Here is a 15,639-nt window from a genome sequence, read left to right as displayed (position 1 = left end):
GCTTTTTAAAGATTTGGATTATAATTTAACACCATCTCTTTCAAATGGAGAATAATCTGGAATGAGGATACATGCTTTTGTTTTTTTTAAAATCTCACCTTTGTAGCTGAGAGGAGGTCAGCATTCAAATAAGGGATGTCTATAGCTAAAAGTGAGCCTTGCTCACTTTACATTAAGAAAGTTTTTGGAGGATGTGAATGTAATGTAGAAGAGAAAAACCGGACTAATTCATCATAGAATGGAATGGTCACCAAGGAAGGCCTAGCCCAAACCACCACAGGGTGGAAGGGATCTCAAAGATCATCTGGTTCCAACCCCTGGCCTTTCGCTAGAACAGGTTGCTCAGAGCTCCATCCAGTCTGACCTTGAACACTTTCAGGGATGGGACATCCACAACTTCTCTGGGCAACCAGTTTCACTGCCTCACCATCCTCACAGTAAAGAATTGCTGGCTTGTGTCCAGCCTCTCATCCACCAGCACCCCCGAGTCCTTCTCAGGATGACAGCTCTCGATCTGTTCATCCCCCTCTGTATTGAGGCTGGGCATTGCCCCAACCCGGGTGCAGCATCTTGCACTTGGTCTCATTAAACCTCATGAGATTCTCATGGGCCCATCAGGATCCACCCATCCAAGCTGTGAGCAGCCAGTGTTTCTAGGAGGATGCTGTGGGAGAGAGTGTCAAAGGCTTTACTGAAGTCTAGACAGGCTACATCCACAGCCTTTCCCTCATCTATTAAGTGGGTCACTTTGTCATAGAAGGAGATTAGGTTGGTCAAGCAGGACCTTCGTTTCGTAAATCCATGTTGTTTGGGCTTCATGCCCTGGTTGTCCTGTATGTGCTGTGTGATGGCACTCATTATGATCTCTTCCATAACCCTGCCCGGAACTGAGGTCATGCTGAGGCCTGTAGTTCCCCAGATCATCCTTCTCCCGCTTCTTGTAGGTGGGCCTTACATTTACTAATTTCCAGTCAGCTGGAACTTCTCTAATTAATCAAGACTGCTGATAGATGATTGAGAGTGGTTTTGCAAGTCCTTTTGCCAGTTCCCTCATCACTCTAGGGTGGATCCCATTAGGGCCCAAAGACTTGTGAGTGTTTAATTGGCATAAGAGGTCACTAACCATCTCCTGGATTATGAGGGCTTCACTCATCTCCCCATTACCAACTTCCAGCTCTGGGACCTGATTATTCTGAGGAAAACTGGTCTTGATATTGAAGACAGGCAAAGAAGGCATTAAGTACCTCTGCCTTTTCCTCATCCCCTGTCACTATACTACCCTCTGCATGCAACAGATGATGGAGGCACTCCTTGACCCTCCTTTTGCTGCCAATATATTTATAGAAATTTTTGTTGTCTTTAACTGTAGTGGCCAAATCAAGTTCTTTGTGGGATTTGACCCTTCTGATCTTCTCCCTGCATGACCTTGTGACAATCTTTGTAGTCCTCACAAGTTACCTGACCCTCCTTCCAGAGATGATAGATTCTCTTTTTTCCCTAAGTTGCTGCTAAGGTCTCGTTCTCTCTTTAACTAGACCGATTAAGAGGATTCCAGGATTCTCCTGGATTGCCTTCAGCTCACCATGCTACTTTCCCAGCAGATATCAGGGTGGTTGAAGTCCCCCAGCAGGACAAGAGCCTGTGAGAACAATCCTTCCTGGAGTTGGAGCGAGAAGCCTTCACCAATAGGCTTTCCTTGATCAGGTGGCCTGGTCTGTAGTAGACACAATTCAGGAATAATGAACTGTAGTTCTCAAAAGGAGTACTTGGAAAAGAGAGCCTCTTTGTTCCCAGTTGGTGTTGTGGACCTGCTGAAAGAACCAGAAGATGCACTGTATGAAGACAAAAGTGACTATACTGGATGTTTCCTTCTTCAAAACATCAACTCACATCTGTGAGTTCATGCACGTGGCTAATGGACTGCTTAGAAAAATAGGACATAGCCAGGGAACAGCTGCACTAAGCAACTTGCTCCCCTAGAGAAATTTCAAATGTTATGGAGAAAAAGTTATCCACAGCAAATGCTGTTTCCTACTCCCTGCATGGTCTATGTCTTTCTATCCCTCCACTCACAAAGCTCACAGCATTTTCCTGATTAAGCAGTGCCAGCAGGGCTGCCAGCTTGATTGAGTTCATATGGAAAAGGAGCCAGAGCGAAAAGGTGCAGAGAATGACCCTTTCAGCATTGACCTGGCATCTGAAGAATGACTTTCCCATACTGTGTTGTATCTTGTATTTTTAGTGGTCTTCATCTTGGCCAAAATGGTCCCAGTTCCTCTTCACTTTGCATTATGAAATGGGAATAGGGTAATACTTCCTAAAAAACTTGTGTAGTGGGGAAATAATTGTTTTTATTTGTTCTTTTTTTACATAGTTGTAGAATATATTGACCATTAGAATTCAGAGAAAACCTCACTGAGTTTTTAACATGAAGCTAAATCTAAATAAAATTCCTGGTTTCTGTGAGTTGCAACTTGCACTTGTTTTTTTTCCCCTTCTAAAAATAAAGTAACAATATTTATCAGAAACATTTATGCCATTGAGGAATCCAGAGAAATGCAGGAAATGCAGTATGAACACATAACGTATGTACTAATACTTTATTTGTCTTTATGTGAGTGGATTTGATGGCCAAAAAGGAAGAGGCCCCAAGGGCTCCTTAGTATGCAATTAATATTTTGGCTAGAAAAGCAGCAGATTGTTTCAGTATGCTTACATGTTATGACATCATATTCCAGTAAAATTATAATGAACAGAATTTTTGTTTGTCTCTGTGGCAAACCAAAATGAGTTTTCTAATTGTCAACAGACCTTGGTGATTTATTTAATTATAGTGGCGCCCGCTCACACCAACTTAGTTAAGGTCTGTCAGCATTTCTGTTATGAACCCCTATTTTTAGGGGTTTATAACTAGTTGTAAATATTTACTCACTGCTGAAACTTGGCATTCAAGTTCATGGTCATGGAGCAAATACCCTTTTTCATTTTGACTATTCTAAAGTGATACCAGTGGCATTAGCTAAAAAGTAGATTACTGATGCTCTGAAACTTGGAGGGAATAAAGGGAACCTGCTTTCCAGACCTCCTATTCCAGGAATCTTCTTAAGAATCACAAATGTCCAGAAGAGCCAGATGAAAATGAGCTTGTTTTTAGAGGTTATATTGTGTATTATCCTTTATCACACTTTATTTTCTTAAATTGAATGTATCATTTCACATGTCCTTATGTTGTCCTCTAGCCTTATAATCCTCTGTCATTTGGCTGTATTTGTCAGCTTATGTTCTGAGGAGTGTGCCAGTATCACTTCAGAATCACTTTTACATAAGAATTTTCTCCAAGGAAAATCCTAGCCTTCGTAGCTACATATAGAAGGCAGGGAGATGCATATTCTTTAAATGAAGGTAATTTAAAAACTTTTAGAAGCCTAATGAGTCTGTATGCGATGCATTGCTGTTTGAAATCCTGACTGTTTCAGTTCTGTGGCTGACCAGAGTCAGAGGACTGAGGAGCGTAGGACTGACATATAGGTATTCCTGTGATTGAAAATATTATGCTGATATGTTATTGCATAATAATCAACAAATTCTAGATAAATATTCAGAAGATTGTAAATTATTTCAGCCCTTTGTAGTAACTCATATATAATATATTGGGAAGGTTTTTTAATGATCAGTGGCAGATATATAATTTTATCTTCGCATAGGCTTGTTCTTTACATGAGTGTACATCTTTAGGATGCAGAATCATTCATTATGAAAAGTAAGTTTAATTGTCACACTGTACTTTCAGACTCTAATATTATGATTAATTCGAGGCTTTTGTTAATACAGTCTCTATCCTCATCACTGAAAAGAGGAGGATGTTGTTTCTGTTTGACATGCTCTCTGTTGTAGAGAAGCCAATATCCTCGCAGATATAGTCCTTTTTCTGAGGATTTCAGGTGCTCCTTTGCACTTTCCTGGCAATGTTCATATTATCAGTGCTCTGTTAACTCTGCTTGAGGCCAAGCAGAGCAAGAAAAGTTTAATCAAAACCATGTAAAAGCCTAATCATTCTGCCAATGTCAAAGAGCTGCCGAGGCTCTAGAGCCATGGGCTGAATATAATTTTTCCATATTATCACATAAATAGCTCCCTGAACACTCTTTAAAAGAAAAGGTGGGAAGGGGGGAGGGAAAACGCAAAGGCCTGTTGTGGGATTTGAGTTTATAAAGTGGATTAAGTTCACGTGCTTTCCTCCTTTGCATGCAATGGAGGGAAAGGTAGGCCTAGTAACTCAACAGGAAACAGGAACTCCCGATGGATATTGTATTTTCCCTAAATATATATAGTTGCTAACAGCACTACTAAATTTCTTTTTATTTAAAGAAGATTGTGAAGTAATGAGGTAGGACATGCTATCAAGGTGTCTACTGCTTTTGCATAATATGGCTTGTCCTGTACTATGCTGCATAACACATGCAGCCATTTCCAGGCTCTAGTTCTACATCTTCTGAGATCTTCTGGGATGGTGAGAGGATTTCTGGGAACTCTTCAAGGAACTTGAGGGTACCTGTTGCTGCAGGGAAAGGATAGCTACTGGAGGCTGTGGCTTTTAGCAAGATTCAGCAGCTGCCAGTAAGCTGTCAGCTACTCCTGATCAAAAGCTAAATTGAGCTTTCCTTCCAGTTGTTTCCTGATTAGAGAGGGTCAAGCACCCTCTCAGCAGGTACTACAGAGAAGCACATATAAGTGCAGGGCCTAGAACACCGTTCCCAGAGACAACCAGCAGACGCAGCAGTTTGCACAGCAGTTCATGCAGAAGGAAGTCAGAAACTGCTGAGGATGGTGCGTTTGTGCTCAGCAGTGGTGTGATGCACCACATGACACGGTTCCTAGCACCATCTGGAGCAGCTCTCCCTGGTGCATCAAAGACCTTCAGTCAGAACTAGCTCCAGAGCTGTTGCTAGGATTCATTGTGGACACCAGTGATACTGTAAGGGGACATGCATAGTAAGCATGACAAGAGAGATCAGGTTTTTACAACTGTGGCAACTTCTTTGAGGATCGATGCTTGTAAGAGATGGGATCCACCTGACCGAGTCGGGCAAGCATCTTTATCAACAGGTTGGCTAATCTGGGCAAGAGAGCCTTAAGGTGACAGAGAGTGGAGTTAACCTATAACCAAGCAAGAAGTGATGGACCAAGTTAGTAGGCAAAAACTTAAGGGTGATTTTGGCAAGAGAGACCCTAAAACCAACTAAACAGGACTGAAGGGGTCCCACTCCAATTGTATACACACAAGTAATTAAGGGCCTACAAGACAGTGTGATAGGGGAAATCCTTGTACCCTGTAACCTTTTTCATTTGAAAAACTGACATTTTTTTTGAGGTGAATCTCAGTCCGAAGCCGCTGTACTTTTTTTATTGTAGATTTTGTCATATTGGTAGTGTCTTGATATTGTATTTGCTTTTAGAAGAAGAGGGAGGAAAGGGGTGAATGCTCTATTTCAGAAGCAAAGAAGGACGCAGTGGAGTGGGACAGAAGTTGACATTGTTGAACTGTCTGTTTCTCTGGTTTGACAGCTGCTTAGTTAACTAATGGCACCATGGTGTTTGAATTCCATTAGGCATGTAAGACTTTTGTAATTGTTTTCCAGAAAGAGTGGTCAAACACTGGAAGGTCATCCAGAGATGTTGTGGAATCTTCATCCTTGAGGATATCCACAATATCCTGGACAATGCCTGAATAAGACAGGGTAATTTCAGAGCTTGACCATGCTCTGGATGCTGCATTGGACCAGATGATGTCCGGAAGCCTTTCCAACCTGAGTTATTCTGTAATTTTGTGAAAATGCTACATAAGCAAAAGCATTTCCAGACCTTAATAATTCCCTATAAGTGTGTTAAACTGTAAACAAGAAATCAAAGTAAATACCCACTTTTTGCATGTCATAAAGGCAATTTAGCTCACTCCTCCAAGGCCCTATAGCTGGAGGCTTGTTGGAGCCAGTGTTATGGTTTTACTCTTTCCACATAAATGTATTTTTAGAATTAGGCACAAAGTTCAAGGACACTGAGACCGGTGTGCTTGTTTGCAGTTGTTTGGTTTTGAAGTGTGCTGCTCTCTGGTAAACTTTTTGTTTAACAGTTGAAATAAATGAAATTTCAGAAAGTCTTCATACCAAAAAATCACCATCCATGTCCAGAGATGAAAGTAGAGAGAACATATTTTAAAAAGCATCCTTTAAGAGGAATGAGAAAAATGTAGTACTTTGTTTAAATGAATCTAGTACTGTGTTTGAGTGAATCTAGTTTTGTTGTAATGGACCTTACTTTTGGCCATGCTTTTGGAATCCTGGGCTCTTTTACATTGCTGTAAAATATGGACAGGTTATTTGTCAAATGAGGACTCATTTCTGCTAGGTATATTCTCTACCATCTGACTTTTGTTGCCCCTTAGAGCTGAGCTATACTGACAAGTTTCATGTGAGTGACCTCACAATCCTCCTTCCTCCGTGCCACTTGTCTGTGGGACAGAAGTAGTCTCCCAGGTGTGGCTTCCACTGGAATTTTTGGTTCCCCTTAGGTTTTCATCTTCCCAAGACTCAAACCAAGAAGAGAGCAGAGCTGGGCTGTTGAGCTGATAGATAGTAGAGCTCACTGCAGAGCTCACAAGTGTAGGTGAGGAGATGGTTTTTACGTAGGAGCTGCTCTCAGAGTTACCAACTGCTGAGGTGCAGTCCATGTGTTTGGCTACTGGGTCTTATTCTGTGAGAAAAGATAATGTTTTATCTGCAAGTACTACTCTATATTATATTAAATGGTTGGCTAAAATTCCTAAATTTTTGTTTTCTCTTTGTGACTTTTTTCCAGGTATCACTGCCCAGTGCCTAAAATTTTCTATGTCCAGTTAACTGTTGGCAACAGTGAGTTTTTTGGTGAAGGAAAGACTCGTCAAGCTGCTAGACATAATGCTGCAATGAAGGCCCTTCAAGCTCTCCAGAATGAACCTATTCCAGAAAAATTACCTCAGGTCTGTGTTTCAGAAAACTATTCCTAATCTTCACATGAAGATACCAAATTGAATAATTTCATTGCCAGTTTTTCAATGTTTAATTTTTAGTATTTTTTTCATATTAACCTCAGTAATTAGAGAAGTAATACTAAATTACTCATTTCTTAATAAAGGCACACCTAACATAGCACTAGACTGAAATAACAAAAAATAAGTAGACATTTTAAAAATAGGATTGTCAACAGTGATTAAGTAAAAAATAAAATCAAAATAAAATTAAATATTTGAGATTATACCAAAAGTGGAGAAAATGTCCATTTAATCAGTGACTTTATGGAGAATGAATTATTAACCTTAAATATGTGTTGTGCCATTAATGCAATTTTTACAGTTGAAATTACTTGTCCCCAATGTACCTAAGAACCTGATGGAGCTCCCTGGCAGTTATTGATCACCTGTCTGATGATCACCTGGTTATAGGCTTTTAGTCACCTTTTTAAATAATTGGCTTTCTCACTGCTACGTTTATAAGTGGTGTATATTACTGCTTAAAAATTAAAACATTGTGTCATATTTTAAAAAATATTTAACAGAAAAATTATTCTCAGAATAATCTTTGTAAATTGAAAGGACAAATATAATAATATTTCCCAGTCGAAGAAGCCAAGTACTTGCAAGACCTCTGGGAGAACTGTGAGTTTCTGGTGCAGCAGTTGACGACCACTTGAGATCCTGTAGGATCTCAATAGCAAGTGTCCTTTGGTAGGAGACTAAATCAAGTTCTCAGTCAGGAAAACCTCTGTGGCTTGCTTATGCTGAGGGGAAGGTGGGCTGGTTGCAGGTGAGTCATGAAAAAACATCTCTGACACTTCATGGTTTAGAGTTGGGGGTGACTGGAGGTAACAGGCTGAGGTAACTCTGCGTAGATCATGATGGAGGGAGTACAGAGCATTGCATCATGTGGAGCTGAGTGTAGCTCTCCAGAGAACGAAGGGCTGGTTGAAATAGAATTTAAGGGCTTTGTGGTGACATGGTTCAGGCTTCTCCCTGCTGCTGCTCATGTGAAATGCACACAGGGCTGCTATGCAGTGGTGGTATGTGCCCTCACCACCAACCATGGTCCAGCTCAGTAAAACCTTCAGCAAAACTGACCATTTTGGGTCATCTGTGGAAGATTATTGATTTGTCATTCCTCAAACATCGTACATGGATCAGAACCAGTACACATCAGATTCTGACTGGCCTCGATTACATTATGAGATTGAGCTTCTTTCTTCCCCAGTCACTACCACTGTGCTCCCAAGGAGAGCAGAGAGGGGAGCAAGGACGGACCTGCTCGTACCCATCTGGTAATCCCATTAGTAACTCAGTGAATTTAACTAGAATGGGATCGATGGAAATACATAGGTTTATCTTTTGGCTTTCATAGCCATGTTTACTTAATGCAGACTTCTGTATATTCTTCTTTTGTTTCAAGGTACCCTTTTTTCCCTTTTTTAAAAAAAACTGATTTAAGGATAAAATCATTTATCCATATTAAACCACTGAAGAGGAATATTGCTGTCTTAATACTTCATTGCACAAACATGTAGAAGAGCGTAAGGTGAGCAGAAACAAGAAGCAATCAGCCAACAGGGCAGGGTTGCAGCGAATGTGAACCTGCTTTCACAAAAGAGCTATTGTGTGTCTGCCAAAGCACCTCTGCTGTCTCATAGATGTGAGGCTAAGAAAGGCCTTACAATTAAAGTGTCAGTTGTGGAATGAGGATCAAATTTAAATCCAAAGTGCCTGAGGCACTCCTGAACATATTTCATCATCCTTAGGGAAGTCATATGTCTAAGGCTTGAAACCTTATTGCTCAGTACCAAGATCTAAGCCTTAAAGTCTTGATCCTCTCTTTTCTCCACTCACAGTTTAGTTCTCTACTGTATTTAGTGGAAGAATATGCAAGGAGTTAAATTTTAAGGGCAGGAGGGACAATAAGATATTTTCTGGACAGATATGTTTGTATTAATCATGAAATTTTAAACAGTAATTTCTAGTTTAAACTGTACATATCTGGTTAAGCTAGAGTACAGCCAGAAAACCTAAATATTCTTGACTTGGAGGCTTGCTGACAGTCCAGTGGGCATTATATTATTTTATGTAAATTATGCCAGTTTTGATTATTCCCCATTTCAAAGATAATTTGTGAGGTATCTCTTCTAGAATACACCTAGCTTCATTTTCTATTTAATTTGTATTTTCTTTGCTAAATGTAACAAACAGATATCAAAAATCTCTCCCCCATATATATTTACAAATTATGCTTAAGTAATTTTGAATCCTTTTGTAGAACTGATTGTTTTCATACTGTGTCAGTGCAAAGTTGTTTTTTCTAATCAGTAGTTCATCCTTATGTCTTCTTTGTGTCAGCCTTTTTGATTATCAGTGTCCTTTATAAAGTACAAAACTTAATTGAATACAATACCAAGTAATATTCTCACTAAGGCTTTTAACGGAATAATAGTACCCCATTCTTTATATCTCCAAAATATATTTTTCCCTTTAAATATTGTCCTTTTAACTCTGTTGATCTTTCTCAGTGAACCTAATCAATGCTTTGCTGGTCCTGTAAGTAATGACCTACATTCATGATTTCAGTGGTACTTTACATTTCATTATATGAAATGAGCTAGAGGTCCTGCATAACTTCATTCTAACTACCCTTGTTATTGTTTTTCATTGCACCCTTTGTTTTCAGCAGGTTCTATAAACTTTATAATTTTTTTGTTTTGCATTTAGCTCCACATCAATGTCAGGGATGTAAATGACTTTTTTCAGACTCTAAAGTTTAATGAGACAAAAAGTGCTCCACGTCTGCATGCTGTAACTTGAGTGCTGGATTTTTGGTCCTGCGTTGTCTTAAGGATTAATATGTTAAGAGTTAATGAATGATAGATAAAGGATTGATGAGTTTCATCTTAATGTGAAGAACCTAGTGCTTCTTTAATGCTGTTTTATAATTCTGGTATCTGCATTTTGTAGCTATGCTAGTGGCTGATGATTTAGATCAGACTTTGTTATGCAAGATGGGAGCTCTGCGGGAATCCACCTAATTCAGCCCAAGTGTCTTTGAAGTTTACCTCCACTAATAAAAAATTAGGAGCCTGGCCAAGGTTACATGGTTGTTGAGAGATCTCAGTTTGAAGCATTCAGAGCTTTGCAGTTTGAAAGTAGCTGAAAGTGAAACCTCTGAGAACTAAGGAAATGCAGCCTGGGGGACAAACACCAAAAGGCAGTGGTTGCAAAAGGCTGACTGATCCCTATGCTGGTGGTTGTCTGAGAAAATTAATATTTCCTGAAGTGTAAGGCAAAGCTGAATTTTAGGCAGGATAATGTTTGCATGTGCCTTTTGTTTTTTTATCTCTTAGCCTCTCTGTTTGTTATGTTCCTACGGATAAATAAATAATGTTCTGTGTTGAGCAAGCTGTTCTCTGTCACTACCTTTTCACACTGGTCATAACTCCTAGAGGGAAGTTGATGGGAGGGGCCATTAACCAGCTGGACCTGCTGAGGACACCTGTAACCTGGTGACCTAGTCCAAGTGTGGGGCTGATTCACTGAATTTCTTCTGAGAGAAATGCTGCCTTCTGTACTTTCCAAGAAGTACAGATTTCTTCCTTGCTTAGAAGGGGGTACCCACAGAGCAACTGAGAAACAGATTGAAGAATCTGTTTGATCATCATGTTTGACACAAGAAGTGTGTATTCAGATAATTGTTATCCATGTCATCAATAAGACTAAAATCCATAGTTGTTATTTTACCATCTATAATTAATGAAAAATTAATGTATATGTGTTCCTTTGTTATGAAGCATAAGCACATTATATATGGCTTCACAGTCAGCAGGTGTCTGATAATGCAGTGCTGAGATAGATGTACAAGCGCTGATTTACATCCTGACAGGAGAATTCAAAAGTTTTTGAGAAACTGGGGGAGAAGGATAATATATTGTTTTTATCTTTTAAGAATTGTAATATGATTTTGTATGCATCATTTTCAGAATGGAGAAACAGGAAAAGAATCAGAAGAAGATAAAGATGCAAACAAGTCTGAGATCAGTGTAGTGTTTGAAATCGCTTTGAAACGCAATATACCTGTCAGTTTTGAGGTATGTGTTACATTTTTATCTGTTTACTAAGGAAGTATTAAAACAAAGTGCCATTACAACTCCAGACAGTTAATAACAGTAATACACTATAAAAATGACTTTAATGTTCATGAAAATGACAAATTTAAAATTGTTAGTGTATCAGAGTCTAAGACACTGATTTTTTTACTATTAAAATAGATGCTCTTTCAGAACTCTTAGAGACCTAATATTTGGTTGCAAACAAGTGGATGGCAGAAAGACAGTTAAATCGTCTTCTATATAAGGCTGTGGGATTAGAATTGATAGCCACACTCAGTCTTATTTGAAATAATCTTCAAAACAGTTTGCCAAAGTTTTTACTTTAACTATAGTCACTCATGCACTAGAAAAGTTCCCATTGAAACATTTTGCCTCTGATGTGCTGTTTTCAGAAAGTCATGAGTAGTTTTGTATTCCACTCTGTTTGACTTCTTATCTATCTCTGCTTAAGCCTTCATGATTTTTTTTTTGTTTGTTTCATATGATTTTATCTATGAACCTGCTTCTGACACCTTTGTTTATCTTAAGTAATAAAGAATATTTGGAATAGCTCCAATGCTATCAGTTAAGTAAGTACGGAAGAATGAGTGATACTAAATTTTTCCGATGAGAAAAATTTTTCTGATGAGAAAGTTCTTACAAAAGCTTATTGTAAAAGTCTAATGTTGTGGTAGGACACACCAGATTTCCAAGGTGGGTTTTTTGGGGTTTTTTGGGGGTTTTTTAATGCAGAAAATGCTAATATAAGTGGCTTTTTAATGTTTGATTCTTCTGCTTTTTGTTTTACATTTAAACTGAGTATGTATGAAAGACGTGGGTAGTGCTTATATTGGTGATGGTTATTTTCTCCAGTGCTTTTTCCTTTTAAAGTATAGGCATGTATTTGCATATGAAAAAAAACCCAAAAAACTAAGCTATGGCATGCCTTTACAGTGTGCTGTATGCAGCTTACTGATGTGTTTGGCCCATGTCCCTGAATTGGCCAACATCAAATGAGCTATTTGGACCTTCTTAGAAATCTGAGAAATCTCTCATAACGTGGGTCAGAGAGCCAAAGACAAGGAATACTGTTTGTGACTAAGGAATTCCTTGACATAACAAAAGTGTTTGTGCTTCATATATATGGTCTGCGTGATACATACTAGTTAGAAAGTTAAGAGAATGTAAAATTTAGAGGATGAAACTGGGGTGTCGGGGGGTGTTGGAGTATCAGTTTGCCACTAAATGCCAAGAACCTAACTCTTATATAAGACAGGCATAATGGAAACACATGCCTGTGTTTCAAAAAGGAAGCTTATAATTAGAGTTTCAGTTTTCACACATTGTTTTCTACCTAAAATATTTAAAAGTATTTGGAATAGTTCCATGTGAATCAATGCACTAAAATACAAGATGTATGGTCACTGGTCACAGAGTAGCTTGGAGGGTGGAAAGAAGAGGGACAGTTCTTTGAATGTCTTCTTAACTTCATTCCTGTTTCAGCTTATTTAGGGGAGAGTATTTGGTAAGGAGAGAATGAAGGCAGAGATACTTAGTACAGGAAAAGTCTAATGTGTCACTTGCCAATGAATGTTAGCAACATTGAAAAAAGACAGTTTCTTGCTCTCCTGACAGGTTTTGTGTTATTTCCTGCCTTTAAATCTAAGTAAAGGTGACATTCTTAAATAGAGTTTTGATTGAACTTGGTTCTGGCTTATTTTTCAGTAAAACTACTAAGCAATTACGGGTAATCCCCAGATCTGATGTTTCTAATAGGATTTTATTTACAAATGGTCTTGTGTTATTCCAGGCAGGCATCAAAGCTTTTTCTAGCTTTTATTTTGTGTGCAGTAGCTATAAAATAATCTGTCTTTTCTTCATCTGACAAAGCTTTAGCCAATGTTCCAACAGTGCTGTGTTATGCAATGAAGTAATCATCATAAATATATGTAAAGTTCTATGTAAGCGTGCCCTCAGAATTGCATGAGGGATGGACAATCCTGTTTCATGTAATATGAATAAAGTTTTAGTTGCCTGGGAACTTTAGGATGAGTTTTAAGGAATTTGTATCTATTAAATTGTTAACTAAAATAGAAACATTCAATTCTAACAAAGAACAAGCTTTACTCCATACTTTTCACTGGCGCATCCTTAGCTAACCTTGATTCATCAGCTTTTAAGTCAAAATGCAACTGCTCTAAGGCATTTGTGGGGTTCTCAATGAACAATTTTTAAGAAGGAATACAGAAGTGATTACTGTAGGAATTGTTAAGAGTACCTGTAGAATGGTCATTTCGCTTATTATTCCTTCTTTAGCAGTAGTCTAAAGTCTTGCATTTTTCAGTTGTTTTGCAAGATATATGTTTTTTTAATTTCTTATTTGTTAGTAAGGAGTTGGTGATCCTAGAAAACATAATGGAGGTCAACAGCTTCATATTAGAACATGTTGGGGTGTTTCAGATTGTCATATTATTTTCAGTATTTTCTTTGGATTATAGTGTTATTTCTTTAGAATAGCAAATACAATAATATATTTTTTTTTCATTGTCAGTATCAGGAGTGAAGGCATAGAGTGCCTGAACGGGCAGATTTTCTGCCCCTCCATCCCTGTCCAGTGGTCTGCTGGGAAAAAGAGATGCAGTTGCTTATACCCCACTCTTATCAAAGTAAGACAGACATTCTTTATTTTGAACCAGCAACAGTCCAAATTGCTGACTCTGGGAGACTGGTTCTCAGCAGGAAGTCTCACACCTATCTGGCTTCTGCTCTCGGATTAAGGCTTTGGATGATTGACTACTGAGTAGCTCTTAATTGGGTTTTGGGTTTTGCATAATGGTCACCCTTTCTCACTGCAGTTTTACACCCAGACATCCAGGTGTTGGGTTTTTTTTAACTGAGAAAATCTACTATGTCTGGCCACACAAGCACCTGGAAATGTACTGGTGTTTTAAAACTTTTAAATAATCACGGATACATGGATGTAGGTGACATGGGTTTGTTGATCCGACTTTTGTCTCCTCTATTTCTTGGAGTTTCTTTAATGTCCATTTAATCTTGTCGTAATCCTCTGAATTTTCTACCTGGAGTCTCATTAATAATTGAAGCAGCATTACTCTTTCACTGTAATCGTACCGCTGTTTTACATTTGTCAGCATGATTCATTAAGTTGAGCCAAATTCATTCTTGATGTAATTTGACCTTAGATGTGTTTTCGCCCCATGTGTTTTCTCTTGCTGTAATTATTCTTTAAATCCATGGAACAGAAAAAGAAAAGTGTATTGAACTGTCACCCTTAATCAAATTCTCAGCTTTAAATTAACCATGATTTGGTCCACAGGTCGTATCTTTCAACTGAGGAAATAGTTTAATGTCCTAATGCATATAGTGTTCTTGGATAGCAAAGGCTGAATTTCTTTCTAGTGTTTTCTGTCCCAAGGCTCATAGCACAACTGTTTGAAATCATGTGGAGTAAAAAGATCTGGGGTTAACCAAAAATGTTGTTAGGTAAATATTTTTTTGCTTAATTACCACATTTGGATGTTTAGCTTGATCCAGATCCCATCTGAATCCTATGGGATTCATTCCATTGACAACACAGACTTTTTTCCATTTACATACTAACAAAGAAACAGTTTTTAATGTTTTCCAGTCAATTATTTACCTTGTGTCACATACATAAAATTTAAAAGATTAAAAACACACCAGAATGCATTAGTTTTATATTAAGAAATATATTTTTGTGTATATGAAAGTGTAATCTGGTTTTATATTAACATTCTTGCTCTCATATATATGTGTGCATTTATATATATATATGAGAAAACTTGTATAAAACTAATATTTTAGGAACTCAGCAATTATATTTCTTAAGCAACTTATTTTGTCCTTTTTCATCTGGTCAGTGTAGACATTCTTGTATATTTTATTAATACATTGTATTGCATGACTCCCTGAAACAACGTCTCAGCCTTGGCCATGTTGATCAACATAACTGGTCTATTCTGGCCTCCAATCGGGAGGCCTGGAGACACACCATCTGTAACGCTGCTGCTTCCTTTGAGAACGCACACAGGATCACTCTCAAGGGGAAAAGACAACACAGAAAGAACTGTATCTTGCGGAATATACCACCTAAGGAGTCTTTCTGCTGTGCCTTTTGCAACCGGACATGCCTGTCTTGTATTGGCCTTTTTAGCCACCAACATGCTTGTAACAAATGTGGCCTTTCCCAAATCTTCGTTCGCGAAGCCCAACCATGATGATGATGATAAAGAGAAATGTAAAGAGAAACACCTATATAATGGTATTAGTAGAACCACAAAAAGATTAAGGACCTTAGTAAGGTTAATTTAGCCATGACATTTTTACAGACAGCGTGGTGTAATACTTGGATAGCAATGTACAGGGATGGATTAAGATATGTCTGTAAAACAGAGTGGGAAACGCTACAGTGCAGTGAAGGTGTTCAGCTGTGTCTGAGAGCAGGAG

General features: G+C 38.3%; 1 protein-coding gene across 5 annotated transcripts in view; it reads left to right on the top strand.

Annotated features, from left to right (window-relative positions):
* The window catches only part of STAU2 (staufen double-stranded RNA binding protein 2), a 150,190-nt gene that overhangs the window by 24,613 nt on the left and 109,938 nt on the right, over positions 1–15,639 (top strand). For all 5 annotated transcript variants that reach the window (XM_027638548.1, XM_027638546.1, XM_027638547.1 and 2 more), the window contains exons 5-6: positions 6,856–7,015; positions 11,044–11,151. In XM_027638548.1, coding sequence (XP_027494349.1) covers positions 6,856–7,015; positions 11,044–11,151 — 268 coding nt within the window. The remainder of the gene's footprint in view (positions 1–6,855; positions 7,016–11,043; positions 11,152–15,639) is intronic.

The sequence above is a fragment of the Corapipo altera genome, unplaced genomic scaffold (genome assembly GCF_003945725.1).
Source record: "Corapipo altera isolate COAL_440 unplaced genomic scaffold, ASM394572v1 49, whole genome shotgun sequence".
Lineage (NCBI taxonomy): Eukaryota > Metazoa > Chordata > Aves > Passeriformes > Pipridae > Corapipo > Corapipo altera.
This window is presented reverse-complemented; position numbering and strand designations above follow the sequence as displayed.